This window comes from Gadus chalcogrammus, chromosome 8, assembly GCF_026213295.1.
Source record: "Gadus chalcogrammus isolate NIFS_2021 chromosome 8, NIFS_Gcha_1.0, whole genome shotgun sequence".
NCBI classification, from domain to species: Eukaryota; Metazoa; Chordata; class Actinopteri; order Gadiformes; family Gadidae; genus Gadus; species Gadus chalcogrammus.
Window position 1 is genome coordinate 9,241,978 of NC_079419.1, and position 17,387 is coordinate 9,259,364.

The 17,387-nt window shown below is 45.2% G+C and overlaps 2 protein-coding genes across 2 annotated transcripts; one reads left to right on the forward strand and one right to left on the reverse strand.

Annotated features, from left to right (window-relative positions):
* Nucleotides 1–15: 15 nt before the first annotated feature.
* On the reverse strand, nucleotides 16–4,533 carry LOC130388098 (GTP-binding protein Rheb). The gene is made up of 8 exons (XM_056597434.1): nucleotides 4,211–4,533; nucleotides 3,461–3,532; nucleotides 2,547–2,614; nucleotides 2,222–2,304; nucleotides 2,054–2,110; nucleotides 1,899–1,946; nucleotides 1,295–1,376; nucleotides 16–915 (listed from the first exon to the last, which is right to left on the reverse strand). Exons 1-8 carry the CDS (start codon nucleotides 4,260–4,262, stop codon nucleotides 823–825), a joined length of 555 nt encoding a protein of 184 aa, XP_056453409.1. The 5' UTR covers nucleotides 4,263–4,533; the 3' UTR covers nucleotides 16–822.
* Nucleotides 4,534–14,080: 9,547 nt separating this feature from the next.
* LOC130387684 (leucine-rich repeat-containing protein 30-like) lies at nucleotides 14,081–17,024 on the forward strand. The gene has a single exon (XM_056596889.1). It carries the CDS (start codon nucleotides 14,427–14,429, stop codon nucleotides 15,342–15,344), a length of 918 nt encoding a protein of 305 aa, XP_056452864.1. The 5' UTR covers nucleotides 14,081–14,426; the 3' UTR covers nucleotides 15,345–17,024.
* Nucleotides 17,025–17,387: the final 363 nt, after the last annotated feature.

A 17,387-nucleotide genomic window follows, 5' to 3' on the forward strand; every position in this document is an offset into this window, starting at 1 on the left:
TGTCGTCACAACTTCTGATCCCCAACCCCACTGGGATCGGAAGAACAAAAAAGTATATTGAGGCAACATTACATAACCACTTTTTGCTTTAATGAATACAATCAAAAACATTTGTACAACATTTTCAACGTTAGAAAATGGATGCAGAAGTTGTATTTTTTTGGCTGACAGTAACGGCTATGGAAACAAATGGAGGGGACAGGAGAGACGGTATTGCGTTGAAATGAAGTAGAAAAAGGAGCTGTATAGTTGGAGGAAAAAACAGCTTTTTTTTTTCGTGTAGCAGAAGAAAATGTTTTGGCTATACTCTTCCTTCCTTAAGGTCCGTTATTGTTACTTTCGTAGCTCGTTATAAACAGTTATCCTCTAAGCATATTAGCCTGAATAAGAGCTTCATATTGAACCAAACAATGTATGAAAATCACTCCACTGTTGTCCAGCATTCCCCCAAACATTTCTTTCTGGTACACACATGAAGTTCTGCGTTTGCATCAGTGCCAGAGAGTGGTGGATTGTGGTTAAAAAATAATAATCGACTCATCCTTGAAAAAATTTAATAAATAAACAATATCAAAATTAGGGGCAAAGAAAATACTGATAAATAACAGCGTAAATCAGAGCCATAAAAAGGGAGTATCTTGATATCTAGGACCCTGGACGGGGAGGAGTGGTGTATGGGTTGGATCAGCTGAGGTGGGGGGGGGGGGGGGGGGGGGGGAGTGGTGTATGGGTGGAGTCAGCTGAGGTGTAGGAGAACTGGCAGCTAGCCTTCAAGTAACGGGATATCCCAGTGCAGTGTCCTGTGTGTTGATTGGCCGGCGTCTACATCATGGAGCAGGACGTCTTTCCTGGCTGCGCACCGCCGTCAATCTTCTCTGCCTCCAGGATCATCCTCCGGAACACCTCCACAGCGGTCTGTGCGCACGCACACACACACACACACACACACACACACACACACACACACACACACACACACACACACACACACACACACACACACACACACACACACACACACACACACACACACACACACACACACCATATATTTACTTGTATGTACGACCCCACACACACACACACACAGCAAAATTACAGTATAAGCCAAAACTAAAATGAAAGATCAGAGCCAAAACAGGCTAAGGTGGTGCCATAGCTGTTTCTTATCTTTGAACGGGCGCCAGGTTTCGGTACAGGTTTTTTCCCCTGTGCCAAACGAATCCGTGCCCTTGGCATTGATTCAACGCGTAGAAGGCAGCAACTCAACAGGCCATAGGTGAAGATACGGTACCTGGTTTTCCTTTGCGGAAGACTCCATGAAGGCAGCGTTCCAGGACTCGGCTAAGGCCTTCCCCTCCTCGCAGCTGATGACTCTAGGGAACAGAGAGACCCCATCAGCCCTAAGCATTCACTGTTACTCTTACTCTCTTACTGCAGCGCTAACCTGATTCTGGCTCCAAGACAAAATATACATAAAAAATGTTAAATATATATTTAGTATATGCTACACGTGAACCTTCTAAGATAGCGCAATTTGATCGCAAAATGTCCCGCTTTGTTCGCTAATAAAAACAAATAAATCCCATCAAAAAGTGTTATCTTGTTTATTTTTGCGTGTTCACGTGTAGTATATACTAAAACAATTATTCACCTTCGGCAAATAATTGTTATATATATAAAATAATATTTTTATAATTTGTCAATGTTTACTTAAAGCCATGTATTTATGGTTAGCTGATAACATTAGCTGACCTTTGTGGAACATCTCTTCTATATTAGCATGCATACGCAAGACTTATAGCATGGCTGGCTAGGTCAGGCCTCCAATCTACGGTATGCCAAAGTTCCAGTGAGAACCACTTTAACGTCTAATTGACAGTGTATGCACAACATACCGCTCCATATGTAGGTCGTTCTTGTTTCCAACCAACATAATTGGTACTCTGTATTGAGAGAGCAAATAAATGGCACACAGTCAGTCGATATACTGTATGTTGGGAATGTTTTATAGCCACCACAAACTGAAGAAAAACAAATGAGCTATACTTACTGCACTTTGCCAACCATATCCAACAATTTTTCATGGATGACTTGTACAACTTCAAAACTGGAACAGACCCAAGGACAACATATCAGTTCAATTCTGTACAGACCGAGTATGAATTATGGTGAACTGCCTGGCGTTCAGTGTTGCGTGATAAGGACGGTGAAAGCGTACCTCTTGTTCGATGTGACAGAGTAGACCAGGATGTAACCGTTGATGTCTATGGAATACGTCTGTGGAAAAATGGAGTACTCGTCCTGGAGAAAGACACAGAGCAAGGGTAAACAGATCACTTAAACAATAGTAAGAACAGATACATATTTACTGCTTACTACTAGAGGAAAATATAACAAAGGCTGTCACCGTGATATGTTTTAGGTAACATATTTATAAGCAAAAAGAGAGGCTAACATAAATTGTATGTCCTGCCATTGGCCTCATTACAAGCAGGAACGTAACTAAAGGTATGACGTGGGCTGAAAGGCATTTGAAGGCCTACCTGCCCCGCGGTGTCCACCAGCTGCAGATGGTAATCCTGGCCGTTTATCGTGATCATTTTAGTAAACGCTAAGCGAGAAAGACAGGTTGCATTATATATATATATATATAAAACCGAAAATTCAGAAGAAATGCTTTGAAAATAAAGTGGTATTTTATTGCACTGGGGTCAGTCGGTTCGATGAGAAGCTGGGATGTCAATATCTCACTTCATCTCAGATACAGCTCCACACTGCTCTATGCGGACACTCACACTTCACTTTGTGTTAAACATACAGTCAGGTTATTTATAGAGACGGAAACAAATCCCACACAAACACACATGTACGCACACAGACACACAAACAAATCTGGTTGGCTGTTAAAGCCTTTTTTATTGCACAATTCTATTTGATTTATGAGAGAGATATGAATAGGTTGAGTGTTAGATGAGTGTGTACAAGACAGAGGGAGGTGATTGCTGTATTGCATTATGCTTCTTTTCCAATTGATATGTGTACAGTTTTTGGCGATTCTCAGGAGGAAAAATGCCTCTTTTTATTTTTAGAAAGTTGGCTAAAAAGACACTATGGCTTTAATGCCTGGGGCTGTGCTAAAAACAGTAACACGTATCGATCTGCTCCAATTCTGTTCAATGTGTTATTCGTAATAAAAATACCTCAATATAATGGTAAGATTCCCCTGTGTTGAATGCTTGCCATGTGTTTTTGAGATGTCATACAGAAATACACTAATTATTTTCCCAGAGAAATGGTATGATTTGTCAGGAATACAAATATCACACATAGGCATCACAAACTCATGTTACATCGGATCAGATTGCATCTGGTTTAATAATACGAAGGGTCTGTAATTACACCTGACAGTATACATTTTACAGTATTATTGATTGGTCTATCAATAACGCCCACTTACTGTTTTCTATCGTTGGGTCATATGAGTCAACAAACTGTCCTTCAACAAACTGAATTGTCAAAGAGGACTTCCCTGTGAAAATGGAAGAAAAAAAGAGATTTATTTCCATTTCATTTCAAACGGACACCCCCTGATGAAGGACCATCTACAACTGTAGAGATATGCTGTCACAGTCCATTATACAGTGGTAGTCTTCATCCACTTCCAGCACGCATCACTCGTTCCGTTACCGTCATTCTGAGTGCCATCTTGCCAACATTAACACACTGATCACATGCTCATTTTGGTTTGATGTATGATTAAAGAGTCAAACGGAACAGCCTTTGGGCACACTCAACGCGTTGAAAGCGATAATGGGTGAACTGATGATGATTTCCTACAACATGATTCAAACGTAATCGATCAATTGAAGCTGTAGATACTTTAGCAACCACAGATCTGGGGTCACACACACTCTCCATCACAACCTAAGCTAAGGATATCCACAATAAAATCCGGGCACACAAGGCCCTCTGTGTGCCAGCGTGACTACAAGGCCACGTCTCACCTGGTGAGCGCGCTCTCATTTGTTCCATGGCATCGCGTGACAAAACCTCTCCACTACCACCATCCTGCCTGTAATTTAAATCTATTATAGGAGGCGTAAAAGCGCTTTAGTACCCGATGCTAGCAGCCTCTGGCTCGCAACCCGTAGTCTACTACCTGTGTTCCCGGATCCACCATGCTGTTTAATCATGGTTTAATACTCACCTACGGATCTGTACCCGAGGATGGCGATTTTTCTTGATTTCGGCTGCGGCATATCTCGTTCAGGTTATCGCATCTAGTCCTCGGGGTGTTCCGCAACCTCCAACCGGAATGGCATCCACACAATCAAGAAGCACTGAGGAGATTCGACATGCAGAGCCCACACGATGGGAGTCGAAATCCGTATTCTTGTCGGTGATTCTGATAAATGTTTGTTTGGACAACGGCGTAATTTATTATTTTTTTCGGCCAGAAAAAGCATGGGGTAGCCTATCTATAGATCTATTAAAACTGCGTCACTCCCCTTTGCAATGTAATGAATTAGTAATGAGTACTTTATTCTGATAGGTCATACGCGGGGGAAAGGCGGGTATTTTACTTAATTTAAAACCCTGATTGGATAAGCTGGCTGGCTGTCAAGTGAGAGCCGTCCGCATTCAAAAATAACCATTGGCCGGGACAGACACGATGACGCTCTGGGTGGACGGCGGTAATGTCATTCACATGTTCAGGTCAGCAGGGAACCCTACTCCTACTCATCAGGAAAATGTCCCAAATAGTTGAATGCTAATAGTATTTGTATAGACCAAAAAAAAAAGCTTCAAAATGTATTCACTAAATAGACTACAAGCATCAATTTAGATAGATGGTTCTAGTAGCCATTCATTCGTATAGGCTGAACATAAACACCTGTAGTAATGTCATCTTCTTTGACATTACTACAGGACTATTCTGCTGCGGTGCGTATGACTAAGTGTAGCCTTGACCAATTTCTATACCACGAGACCAGACTCTTGCTTTACCTTTTAATGACCAGTAGGTGTCAGCACAGGGCCACTTATGCCGTTCTTGGACATTTCCATAGGACTATATAAAAAACAAAAACATTGCGATAATCATCCTCCTAATGTGATAAGAATAATCAAATCCGATTTACTTTATCAATATAAGTAGCATATTTTATATTAAACAGTTTTCAGTGTTGTATCTTAACAATATAATTAATTGAATAGTCTATTCAGTAATCATCAACAATTTAAACCTACATGTTCATGGGCATTTATAACCGATAGCATAGATGGAGAACCTAACCCATCCTTAAATATGTGCAGGGATATGGAACCGTGCTTCGGTCTTAACATAGCTCCATAGCCGAACAACTGATATGATTCAACAATAGCTGAGACACTCAGACTGCAATTAGTGGATAAGCCTACAAGCAGGCGTCGACATTCCTTTCAGCATGTTTGAGTAGATGACCGGGATGGGGGGTGCTCATAACACTAGGAGTGAAGACTCCACTCAACACCAGAATCCAGGAGTGATTACTTAGGATTTGTAAAGTCACCTTTCAGCAATAAAAAGTACATGAAAATCTTTCATGTTGAAACTCCACAAAACTTTCATAATTAGTATTTTTCGATACGTCTAAAATAACCCTGAGGGTTGGGTGTGTGTGCACTTTTCCATTCCCCTATGACCAGTAAAGTCATTCCCAGCCCTTTCTTGGCCCAATACTACTTAATCACAGAAATGTCTAACACTGTGACAGTAACGGCAAGCTGTTTTGCTTTCACAAACACTTCTCGGAACTGGCGACCATGGAAGCCATGGTGTCAGCAGTAAATGGCTTGTTTTGCGTGACACATGGTGTCAAAAAACCTAGAGTGAAACGGTTGACGGTTGCTTTCAATTATTCAACATAACATCGCACAATTATGTAACTGACCAAGCACATACACATCACTTAAATGTATGGCCGTTTGACAAAAACACACACACATACACACACAAAGACACAGACACACACATGCACACACACACCCAAATACACCTACACACACACACACACACACACATGCACACACAAACACACACACACACAAATACACATACACACACACACACACACCACAAATGACACATGAACCCCTCTATGTCTTAACCCCATATGGTTACCATATGTCATGTGTCACAAGTCTTAAAAAAACAGACAGATAAAATATGTACATTGAAACACATGTTCCTACACTGGAGATTATGGACCAAGTATGGCTCACAACAGCAGTGGTCTAGTCATCGTCTGGTGTAGTATAACAGTAGATAACTCATGCCAGAACAGGTGTCTGACAAGATTGTTACACTTCAATAAAGGGCCTGAGAGAAATAACACATTCCCCTTCTGGAACACTGGCCTTTCTCTGCCTCCTCCCCATGGCATGGAAAAATCACCCCAAATCCTTCATTTCAGAAGTTTTCGGCCCATCGTCGGTAATGGATATAAATGAAGTGTATGTCCGTTGCATGTGTGTGTGTTTGTTTGTATGTGGATTTGTGGATGGATATGTGTGTGTGTGTGTGTGTGTGTGTGTGTGTGTGTGTGTGTGTGTGTGTGTGTGTGTGTGTGTGTGTGTGTGCGTGTGCATTGGTAAGCGTGTGCCCATGCCCATGTGTGTGCGCATGAATGTGTTTCATTGTGTTTGCGTGCATGTTTGTACGCCCGCACACGCCCTCGCCTCAGTTTGTGACAAGAGCGCTGGGCTAAAGTCCCCCAGTAGCCCAGCAGGCGTCAAACCATTGAGATGGCGTCCCTACCGACGCCCCTCAGATGTGAGGGCATCCCTAAATACCCCCGTCAGTCGTCATCTCTCTGTCTCTAACTCTCCGGTGTTGTGGCCTTTAGCAGCATTCATCAGCCCGTGCAGCTGGGAGCCTGTGTCTCCCTCTAGCCCTGGCTTATCTGGCACCGGCTCAGGTCTCTCTCTTTCAAACCTTTCCGTGTGGAAGCACCTCTGGCTTGGTTAGTATGCCACGCTGGATGCCGGTGGAACAGGACTCCTCAGCCGTATCCCAGCTGGAGCCATGCCACCTGCGGGCACCTGTCTGGGCCAACAGCTCATGGAACTCTCTCAGGGAAGTGAAAATGCAGATTTGACTCAGTGGAACTTGCTCTCGGGGCAGCTTTGATCTGTGGGTGCCATGCCCTCATCTGCCCTTTATTGTAACTGGGGAGGGTGAAAAAAAAAAAAGCACAGCGATCATTCAAATCGCTGCTCATCTCGCAACCAAATGAAATTCAGCCTTTTTTGATGTTTGGGGTTTTGGGTTTGTCATGTGGGTTTTGGCCTGCGTCCAGATTCCCACAGATCATGGAGCTCCCACTCCTTCCTGCTGTCACGATAGAAAAACCGATGCAGAGCCACATGAAAGATTAATGTAGCAAAGGTAGGCTGGAGAGTGGCCTACTTTAAGGTAAGTGGTCGAAGCACAGGGAACATTATTAATTCCATCAAAGTAAAGGAGATCCTGTTCAAACATATCAATTCACTATCAAGGGGAAAATAGATTAATGTGTCTCATTCGTTTTTTATTGCATGTTATTTGTTATTTAGGACTACTCAAAAAATGAAAATGTAATTTTTTATTCATTCGCTGAGTTTAACTATCTTCTTGTTTTGCTTGCTATATTACATTGTTCCAGCATATTATAAATAATGGAAATAAAAAGTAAATGACTAACTCTCCAAGCCTGACAGGTTTCCTTTTTTGTTGCTGAATTGAACAAACTTTGCTATTTCACACTGACAGTTAAAAAATTTGGTAATCTTCGAGTCCGGCTCCCATCCATCTCCAACCTCCTCCAAGCTCCCTTGTCGATCCTAGGCAACCCAGAGTCTACCGAACACTCAGTACCCGGTGAGGTCAGGGTCAACATTCTCCACCAATCAGGGAGTATCCGCCAGGATATCTGTCTTGCTTTTGACAGCTTGGTGTCAAAAGGAAGAATCCCAACAAGACCCCCAGGTCCTAAGCAGGTTCAGACCTGCCTGGCAGACAGCCTCTCAAAGGTCCCATAGCACAGCCTGCAGCGTGTTTATGTCTGTGTTTAACCGCGTGTTCTCCATGGCAGCTCTAGTCCCGGAGTAGCCTCAGACAGTGTTTATCCTCACACACCGCTGTTCGAATAGTCTTCCCAGTTCACCGCTAATTACGTTCCATTACATGAATGTTAAGCAACGGGGCATCAATAGCCCTCAAAGCGTGCAGGTGGAACCCAGATAAGATCTTCGGAGGTACTTCATCACCCGGCTTGTTGTTGTCACGGCTACAATTGGCTTCTCCCCGAATGCTGCCTCAGCAAAGCCGAGCAAGAACGGGTCCGGTCACTCTGTAGGTTCCCACCACACCCCCACCGCACCCCCCGCTTGATTCCAACCATGGTTAGACAAGGGGTCTCTTATGCGGCACAGTTAACCTGGATACCGGCTCTCCACTGAGCACCTTTATCATCGTCTGTAAATCATATTGTCCCAGTTTATCCTCAGGCGAACAAAGGGGGTTAACGGTACCGCAGACCGAGCTCAAGGTAACTGCCGCATACGTGGCCGACGGGGGTGGACACAGTGGTGTGTTTTTACTTACAGATGGGTTGGTAGAAGCACAGGGAAGGAGGACTACACTTTCCAATGCTCAGAGAAGTTAAAAAGCACCACCGCTACTTCTCCCACTGCTACTGCGGCTGCTATTTTCACGCCCCCACCACTGACAGATCTCCGTGTGGGCTCTGGATACGCTCGATCTTCTCCCAGTGGTGCGATTTCCACGGTGACAATTTTGCACAATCAGCCGGTGGCGAAACGGTGTTCGTCAAACTCACAAAATAAATAAACACCGGGAACATTGAACTGAAGATGTTCTTGGCCCTGGTGTTCTTGCCTTGAGAGCAGAACTCCCTCACACTTCCACGTGGCTCATTTGCATAGCTCAGAAGATCTTTTCGTTTTCTGAAATGTCCAAAAGGCAAATAATACATGGAATCCAAACTAGAAATGTGTTTGAGCCTCTTGTATCCTCTCTTATACAGTTTCTATTTATAGATATAGCCTACATTAGCATAGTACACTCGCAGTACCTACAATACATTGGGAGCACTTTTCTCTACACATTTCTTCTGCCTATAGCTTTCGTGCCTTGGGATGACGCTTAACACTATTAGCCGAAAAGTGGAGCTGGCTAAAGTGGCTCCCATTGACATGGAAGTTCAAAATCAGTCCAATGGTGAGAATATTAACAACTGCACCTGCTGAATAATAGAAGACTCGCAGCGAAGGTGGTGGCCATCCACTTCTGCTCACTCTCCCTCTCTCTTTCTGTGTCACTCTCCCTCTTCCTCACTCTCCTTCTATGTCTCTCTCTCTCTCTCTCTCTCTCTCTCTCTCTCTCTCTCTCTCTCTCTCTCTCTCTCATTCTTTCTGTGTCACTCTCACTCTCCCTATCTCTCTCTCTCTCTCTCTCTCTCTCTCTCTCTCTCTCTCTCTCTCTTAATCTCTCTCTCTCTCTCTCTCTCTCTCTCTCTCTCTCTCTCTCTCTCTCTCTCTCTCTCTCTCTCTCTCTCTCTCTCTTTCTGTGTCACTCTCCCTCTTCCTCACTCTCCTCCTATGTCTCTCTTTCTCTCTCTCTCTCTCTCTCTCTCTCTCTCTCTCTCTCTCTCCCTCTCTATTCCCCCTGCAGCTGACTTGCTTCGGGTTCCCCGAAATGCACATTTCTTGTCTTGATTTCTACAGCTGTGATCATGCTCGGGAGAGACATCGCGGGGTCTGAAGAATGGAAGATATTCTTCAGCAGGGCATGGCTATACAGTCCATGAGGATATCTCTGAGGCACACACGACTAAGACACTCTCTGGAGAGTGTCGGTCCCTGGCCAGGGGCCACTGGCCCATGGAACGGGACAGAGTGCTGTATAGGGCCCTTTCGGGCAGCGGTTGTCCCAATGAGATGATCAGTCTTCGCCTGCGTGGCCCGGGGCCTAATGAACAAGTAATAAAGGTGTACAACTTCAACTTCTGAGCCTCCAAAGGTGTCTCAGCTAGGAATTACGGACCCATACAGCCAGATTAGCTCCCCTTAAATTACATCATTTTCTGTCCCCCCCCCCCCCCCCTCAGGACTGTAGGAGGCCTCTTTTCACACAGTCTATTAATCATATCCTCATTAGGTGCTAATGTGACTCTGCATTGGAGGTGTTGTGTGAACGGCAGAGGAGCAGTGAAACCCCATTTCCTGCTGATTGACACCTCAAGCTGTGGCCGTGCATCTGTTTCCGATGGTTAAAGGAAAGCAAGTGGCGTGTGGCACTGCGTTATGGTGGGAGGCAGGCAGGGCGTGATGACATCGATATGCCGCCGAAATGAGCATCCACTGCCGGGCACATCACTGCTGCCTGCCTGTCCCCGGGCTCGCTCTCTCTCTCTTTGTAAATTATTCTCCTTCTCCATCGCCTATTGTTATCCATCCATCTCCCTCACCGTCAAGCCAAACTGACAGACTGGAGGTATTTAAATATGCATGTGTGTCAGTCGGCCTGTCCAGCTTCTTTTTAAATGATACTAGCAGTCTATACCTTGTTATGTTATTCATCATCCATCCATTAACTTTGAATTTATTTTACTAAAATGCCTTTTTAACTTTCCCTTTATTTTCTATTTTTACCAGAAAGATACATGATCTGATACCAAAGAGAAAGGATAAGGGTTTGAGACCCAATTTCTGTCTGGGTTAGAGTCCTAGAATCTGGGTTGGAGTCCCAGAGAAAGGACCATGTTCCTTAGGTTGGGTTGGAGTCCCAGAGAAAGACCTGAGTTCTGTCTGGGTTAGAGTCCCGACGTCTGTCTGGGTTGGAGTCCCAGAATAAGGCCATGGGTTCGTGGTTAGAGTTACTAGAATCCGGGTTGGAGACCCAGAGAAAGTACCAAGTTCCTTTAGGTCGGGTTGGAGGCGGGTACCAGAGAGACTGTTGATCTGATCTTAAATACATTGCACTTTCTATTTTACTTATTTCTTTGCATATGTTTTCTTTTACTTATCTATTATTTTATTTTATTGTATGACAATGTTTATATGTGAAGCACTTTGAGTCTGCCTTGCGTATGAAAAGTGCTATATAAATAAAGTTGCCTTGCCTTGCCTTGCCTATACACTTTTGTGCCATACAGAGTGCATACATCAGTCGGCTAGTACATCTTAAAAGATACTAATAGTCTGTACCGTGTTGTGTTATTCATCGTCCATACATTAGTCTGCTAGTATTATTGAAAAAGATACTAGCAGTCTATACCGTGTTGTGTCATCCATCAATCAGTCTGTCAATCCATCTGTCTGTCCATCCATCCACACACCCATCGTTCCGTCCGTCCATCCCACGCATCTTTAACTAGCTTCCCCATCACAAGTGCAGTCGTCCCCTTTGCGTCAGTGATGTGAATCGGCCCAGCTGAGACCATATCTGACAGCACTTGGTGTTCAAAGACTCGTGTCTCATTCCATGGTTTGGGAGGGGGCTCAACTAGTGGCAGCCAAGGTGTCATCTCTCATGTAAATAGTCTATGGCAGGGTGTAGCCAACCTGCTGCTTTTGAAATCAGGCATGACAAACCCACGTACGAACACAGGCAATCGGGCATGGAGACATTTCAACATATTCCTATAGGCACACACACGCACACATACACATGAACACACGCAGGCACACATACGCACATGCACGCACGCACGCATGCACACACACACACACACACACACACACACACACACACACACACACACACACACACAAACACACACACCCACACACGTGCGTGCACACACACAAAGATCCACATGCATTGACATGTCGCTAGAGACATATACAAACATACTGAACCATGTCATAAACATGGTTTTATAGATTGCTTTGATATGGATGGATTACCACCTATTTAAATATGACTGGAGACATGAACAAGCATCTGCTTGAAGTTGCCATCGGCGCTCTAGCCATGAGCAACTGTACAGTAGCCAATCTTAAATTCAACAGATGTGGAACATGGCACTGATGCAGCAGAGCAGGCCTGACTGCACCGTTGGATATGCTGTTAAGTGGGTGGATGGTGTTGGAATAGACCTTACTGTGTGGGATGTTATCAAACCAAAATCAGTACTGGTAGTTGTAAATCGCTGGGTTTCTTTGAAGAAACTAAATCACATGTGAACTGAGGCAGTATAAATCAGAGGCAGTTGTAATGTCACAAGTGCTTCTCATTATAACAACCAATTATAGCATCAATCAAACTGAATTTTACATAAATATGCCAATACAGTATCTGATTTTGGCTCATAAAGTTTCAGTTGTGCTTCAACAACTGCCTAACAAAATGATTGGGTATGTGTCGCAAACGCAAATACAATGTAAAATCTATAGGAAATAAACAGCCAGGAAATATTACAACATTACTGAAAAGAAACCTATGTGACTTTTTTGTAATGTAATTATATAAAATTTACATTTGCAATAAACCCACCCCCAGTCCCCCTCCCCAAGAGGAAATCTTCTGTAATTTGAGGGAGATGATTCATGTTATTAACAGAGTGATGACACTTATAAAAGTCCTCCATGTGACGTACGCAGCTCGGTTCCTGTGAGGATTCGTTTTTGTTATTTACGGCGCATGGTTCAACGTGATAATCCTGGATAAAGCCCTGTACTTCAAGTCAAGTGTCATGACTAATAAAATACAAAGGTCACCACGTAAGTGACCCGAGGATGAGGGGATAACTCATCAACAACCTGCAAGCCTCGCAGCATGCATACGGATAAGACTGAAATGTCATGACATTTAACATGACCAAAAAAATAACACTACATAGAAATATCCTGACACGTGTCGAGTCCGTTCAGGGAGACTCCATTTATAGGTACTGCTCATTCTTATTTAGCACAACAGATTAACCTTAGACATGATTCGGCCAAGTAGTGAGGTCAGTAAGTTTTATAGGCAGCCTTTAAACACTGTTAAACATTTTAAATAACACTGTGGGTTTATATTATTCGTTATTCGCACAGCGGATGAAATAGTGAGGCCAGCTACACCGGGCGGCCATGATGAGTGACCTGTAGTGCTTGGCATTGACCGCCACCAGATCCATGTATGTGCAATTTCCCAAGCACCTCTGAGAACCGCTTTATAAAAAGCAATTTAATATTTTGCTGAAGTCGAGGCTCGGTGCCAGTTTTTCCGGTAGTGCGAGGAGGACATTCACCTGACTCACACACACACACACACACACACACACACACACACACACACACACACACACACACACACACACACACACACACACACACACACACACACACACACACGTCAAAACTCACATGCACGTACACATGGATATAAGGTTATGGTAACACAAACACACAAGTTCATTGGTATGTCAATTATCCAGTAAATTCGGGATGTTGACATGCTTTTAATATACTAACTATGATGCAAGAGTTATCTATATCTTTCTTGCTTCATGTTTCAAGTTCCTAGAGTGTTAGTGTGTGTGTATGTGCGTGTGTGTATATACTTGTGTAATTGTGTGTGTGTTTTTGTGTGCATGTGTGTGTGCTGTATACGATTTCCTATGTGTGGCTCTGTGCACTCATGTGTTGTGTGTACATGTACGTATATCCACGTGTGTGTGTTTGTGTGTGTGTGTTTTTGAATATGTATCTGTGTGTGTGTGTGTGTGTGTGTGTGTGTGTGTGTGTGTGTGTGTGTGTGTGTGTGTGTGTGTGTGTGTGTGTGTGTGTGTGTGTGTGTGTGTGTGTGTGTGTGTGTGTGTGTGTGTGTATGTGTGTGAGTGTGTGGGCGTGTGCGTGTGTTGGTGTATTTGAGTGTGGAGGTCTTAGGGTTGTGAGATCATAGCTGTGACATCAAGTGATTGAGTCTAAGCCAGGCTCTATCCCCTGTCCTCTGATTGGACACTGGGGGCTGGATCGGGGGTGTGGGGGGTGTGGGGGGGCGGGGTTGGGCTTGGACAATGGCTATGACTTTCGGTCCCACCGGGAAGTGACAGGACCAGCTGCAGAGTGAAACCCAGTAGGGCAGGCACTCGGTTGGGGGACCCAGACTTCATTCCCCGAGCAGCGCTCTGTTACAGCGCGACTGTAACAGCACTCTCTCACACCGAGAGCAGAACACCAGAGAAACCGCTGCCAAAACAGCCTGACAGCAACGCCCGGATAACAACCCAACATTGGCATTGCCATGCCGACCACCAGGCCTCGATCCCGATCCCCAGAGAGCAATAGGCAGCCATTACCATCAGCGAAATCACTCGGTGCTCTGAGTGCCGGCCATTGACCAACAGCTGCCAACTTATTTCAGTAGACGCTCTCTCACCTTTGGACAAGCCATGGGCGGGCGTCATTCCCGCAGTTTCTCCAAAGAGGAGCTGAGCGAGGTGAGCACAAGCCACGGCCGGAGGAGCGCGAGCGTGAGGGACGACCACAACGGGAGCAACGGCGGAGGACTGTCCTCGGCCGCCGAGAGGTTCCGCAAGCAGACCACGGTGCGCTTCGGCTACTGCACCCTGAGCCTGGCCATGCGGGGGCTGGACGACCCCCCCATGGAGCTCTGGGAGCTGCGGGAGCTGGAGAAGCTCAACCTGTCCATCAACTGCCTGCGGAGCCTGCCCCCCGCGCTGGGCGGCATGGACAACCTGGTGGTGCTCAACCTGTGGGGCAACAACCTGGCCAGCCTGCCACCCGAGATCGGCCAGCTGAAGAAGCTGCGGGTGCTCTTCGCCTACCGCAACTGCCTGAGCGAGGTGCCGGAGGAGCTGGGCTCCTGCAGCAGCCTGGAGGTGCTCAGCCTGGCCGACAACCGGATCACGGCGCTGCCGGAGAGCTTGGCCTCCATGCGCAACCTGACCAAGCTGAACCTGAGCAACAACCGCATGGCCCACATCCCCACCTGCGTCTACAGCATGAAGGGCCTGGTCTTCCTCCACCTGGCCTGCAACCGGCTTGAGGTCATCGCCGACCAGATCCAGGACCTGGTCAACCTGAAGATCCTCATCGTGGAGGGGAACAGCCTCCACTCGCTGCCAAAGACCCTGTGCTTCCTGGAGTCCTTGGAGCTCCTCAACGTGGACTTCAACGACCTGCAGAGCGTGCCCGGGGAGATGTACCTGATGAGCGGGCTGAGGAAGCTGGCCTGCCACCCACTTGATAAGGGTCTGCACATCATCCACAACCCCCTGGTCAAGCCCATTAAGGAAGTGCTGCAAGGAGGCCTCAGTGCCTTGTATAACTACCTCAAACCCTCTTGATGGGACCCAGGCAGCCATGGGAACATGTGTGTGTGGGCGGGAGTGTGTGGTGCTTGTGTGTGTGTGTGTGTGTGTTGTGGTAGTGTCAGTGAGTTTATCAGTGTGTGTGTGTATGTGTGTGTGTGTGTGTGTGTGTGTTGTGGTAGTGTTGGTGACTTTATCAGTGTGTGTGTTGTGGTAGTGTTGGTGACTTTATCAGTGTGTGTGTGTGTGTGTGTGTGTGTGTGTGTGTGTGTGTGTGTGTGTGTGTGTGTGTGTGCGTGTGTGTGTGTGTTGTGCCAGTGTGGGTGACTTTATCAGTGTGTGTGTGTGTGTGTGTGTGTGTGTTTGTGTGCGTGTGTGTGTGTGTGTGTGGTGTGCCAGTGTGGGTGACTTTATCAGTGTGTGTTGGTGTGTGTGCTAGTGTGTGTAAGTTGATCACTCTGTGTGCGTGTTTGTGGGTGTTTGTGTATGCGTGGTGTAATTATGATCATGGTCTTCCCTTACTGACTCAGAGCAGGTGGTACACATGCTGTGCAGTGCTCTGATGCCATGGGGGCCCATCTGACGGGATAAACCTTGGAGACACTGCGGCCCAGATAAACGTTACTGCACACTCACACCGTGCCAGAAGAGGTTTTATGGGGACGCCTGATCTCACACCTCCTCGGTTTTGGAGTAAGACGAGGGAGATGATGTTCTCTGGCTTTGTGCCTGAGGAATATGAAATCAACCGTCGGTCATATTGGTTTACCAAACTATAAATTCCTTCTGGGTAAAGTGGTTAAAGCCACCACCAAGGACACTGGGGGGAACTTTTAATTTCCCAGGTAAAGGATTTAGACATGGATACCTTGCTGGATGAACATTATTGTTGACGCCCACCATGGAAGACCGAGATGCACCACTGGGGTTCAGTTACACTCTCCAGCTGATCCCCTCCTTGTCGCAGAAGGGGATCAAAAAGAACAACTGTGCCAAGTCTGTGGAATGAACAGAGGTTGTGTGTGTGTGTGTGTGTGTGTGTGTGTGTGTGTGTGTGTGTGTGTGTGTGTGTGTGTGTGTGTGTGTGTGTGTGTGTGTGTGTGTGTGTGTGTGTGTGTGTGTGCGTGTGTCTGTTTGTGTGTTGGTGTGGGGGGTGGGATTATGACCAGCGACAAAGCAAGACCATATAGTCTGTGATTGAATGTTACACTCCACCAGATTGCCGCAATACCGGAAGATTCTCAGATGCCTTCGCCATGGGACCCACACAATGCAATGTCTGAGAAAAATAAAATTCAATTACTTTAAGCTCTCAACATCAAATTGTTAAGGTATGAATGTCTCTATTAAATGTGTTGGATTACATTTTATACCTCCCCATGGTGGAATTGTATAGTTGCAATAATGTTTTTCTGGAAAGACCACAGCAAACCACCTTGGCGCAATAAAAATGAATCGAATTAAAGAACTGTTTAAATGGATATCACTTTATTTGAGAATGAACAATTACAGAAAAATTTAACATTACAGACATTGAGTTGGACAAATAGCCCACTACTGTATATTTGAACTTTAACATCTTAGATGATACACAACTTCGTGATAGCACTTCTAAGCTTTTCAATATATGTTTCCTCTGTATTGATACTTTTAGAAAAAATACACCTGCCAGATTTTTTATGTAAAAATATTAAGACTCAATAAAAAGAAATACAAAACCACGACATCTGGTGGCAAATTTGAATATTACTTAAAGTAATGAATGCATCATCTAGTTTCTCCACATGTTGGATGGGTCTCTTTTCAAAGCAGGCATCGTGTGTCAGGCGTGAAAAAACATTGCATCAGTTCAAGTCAGTTGACTCGAGGTCATCTACATTACAGCACACATGCTAATTTAAGCTTCAGAATGATATTCGGGGACCAATTAAAATAGAGTACAGCACATTCTGTGTTGTCAACAACCCCATTATGCACCGTGCGAATTAATTAAAACCATATATTACTTATTATGTGTGCAAGAAGTTGACCTGTTTCACGGCACGGACCGCTATTCACTAGGGATGGACATCTAGCAGA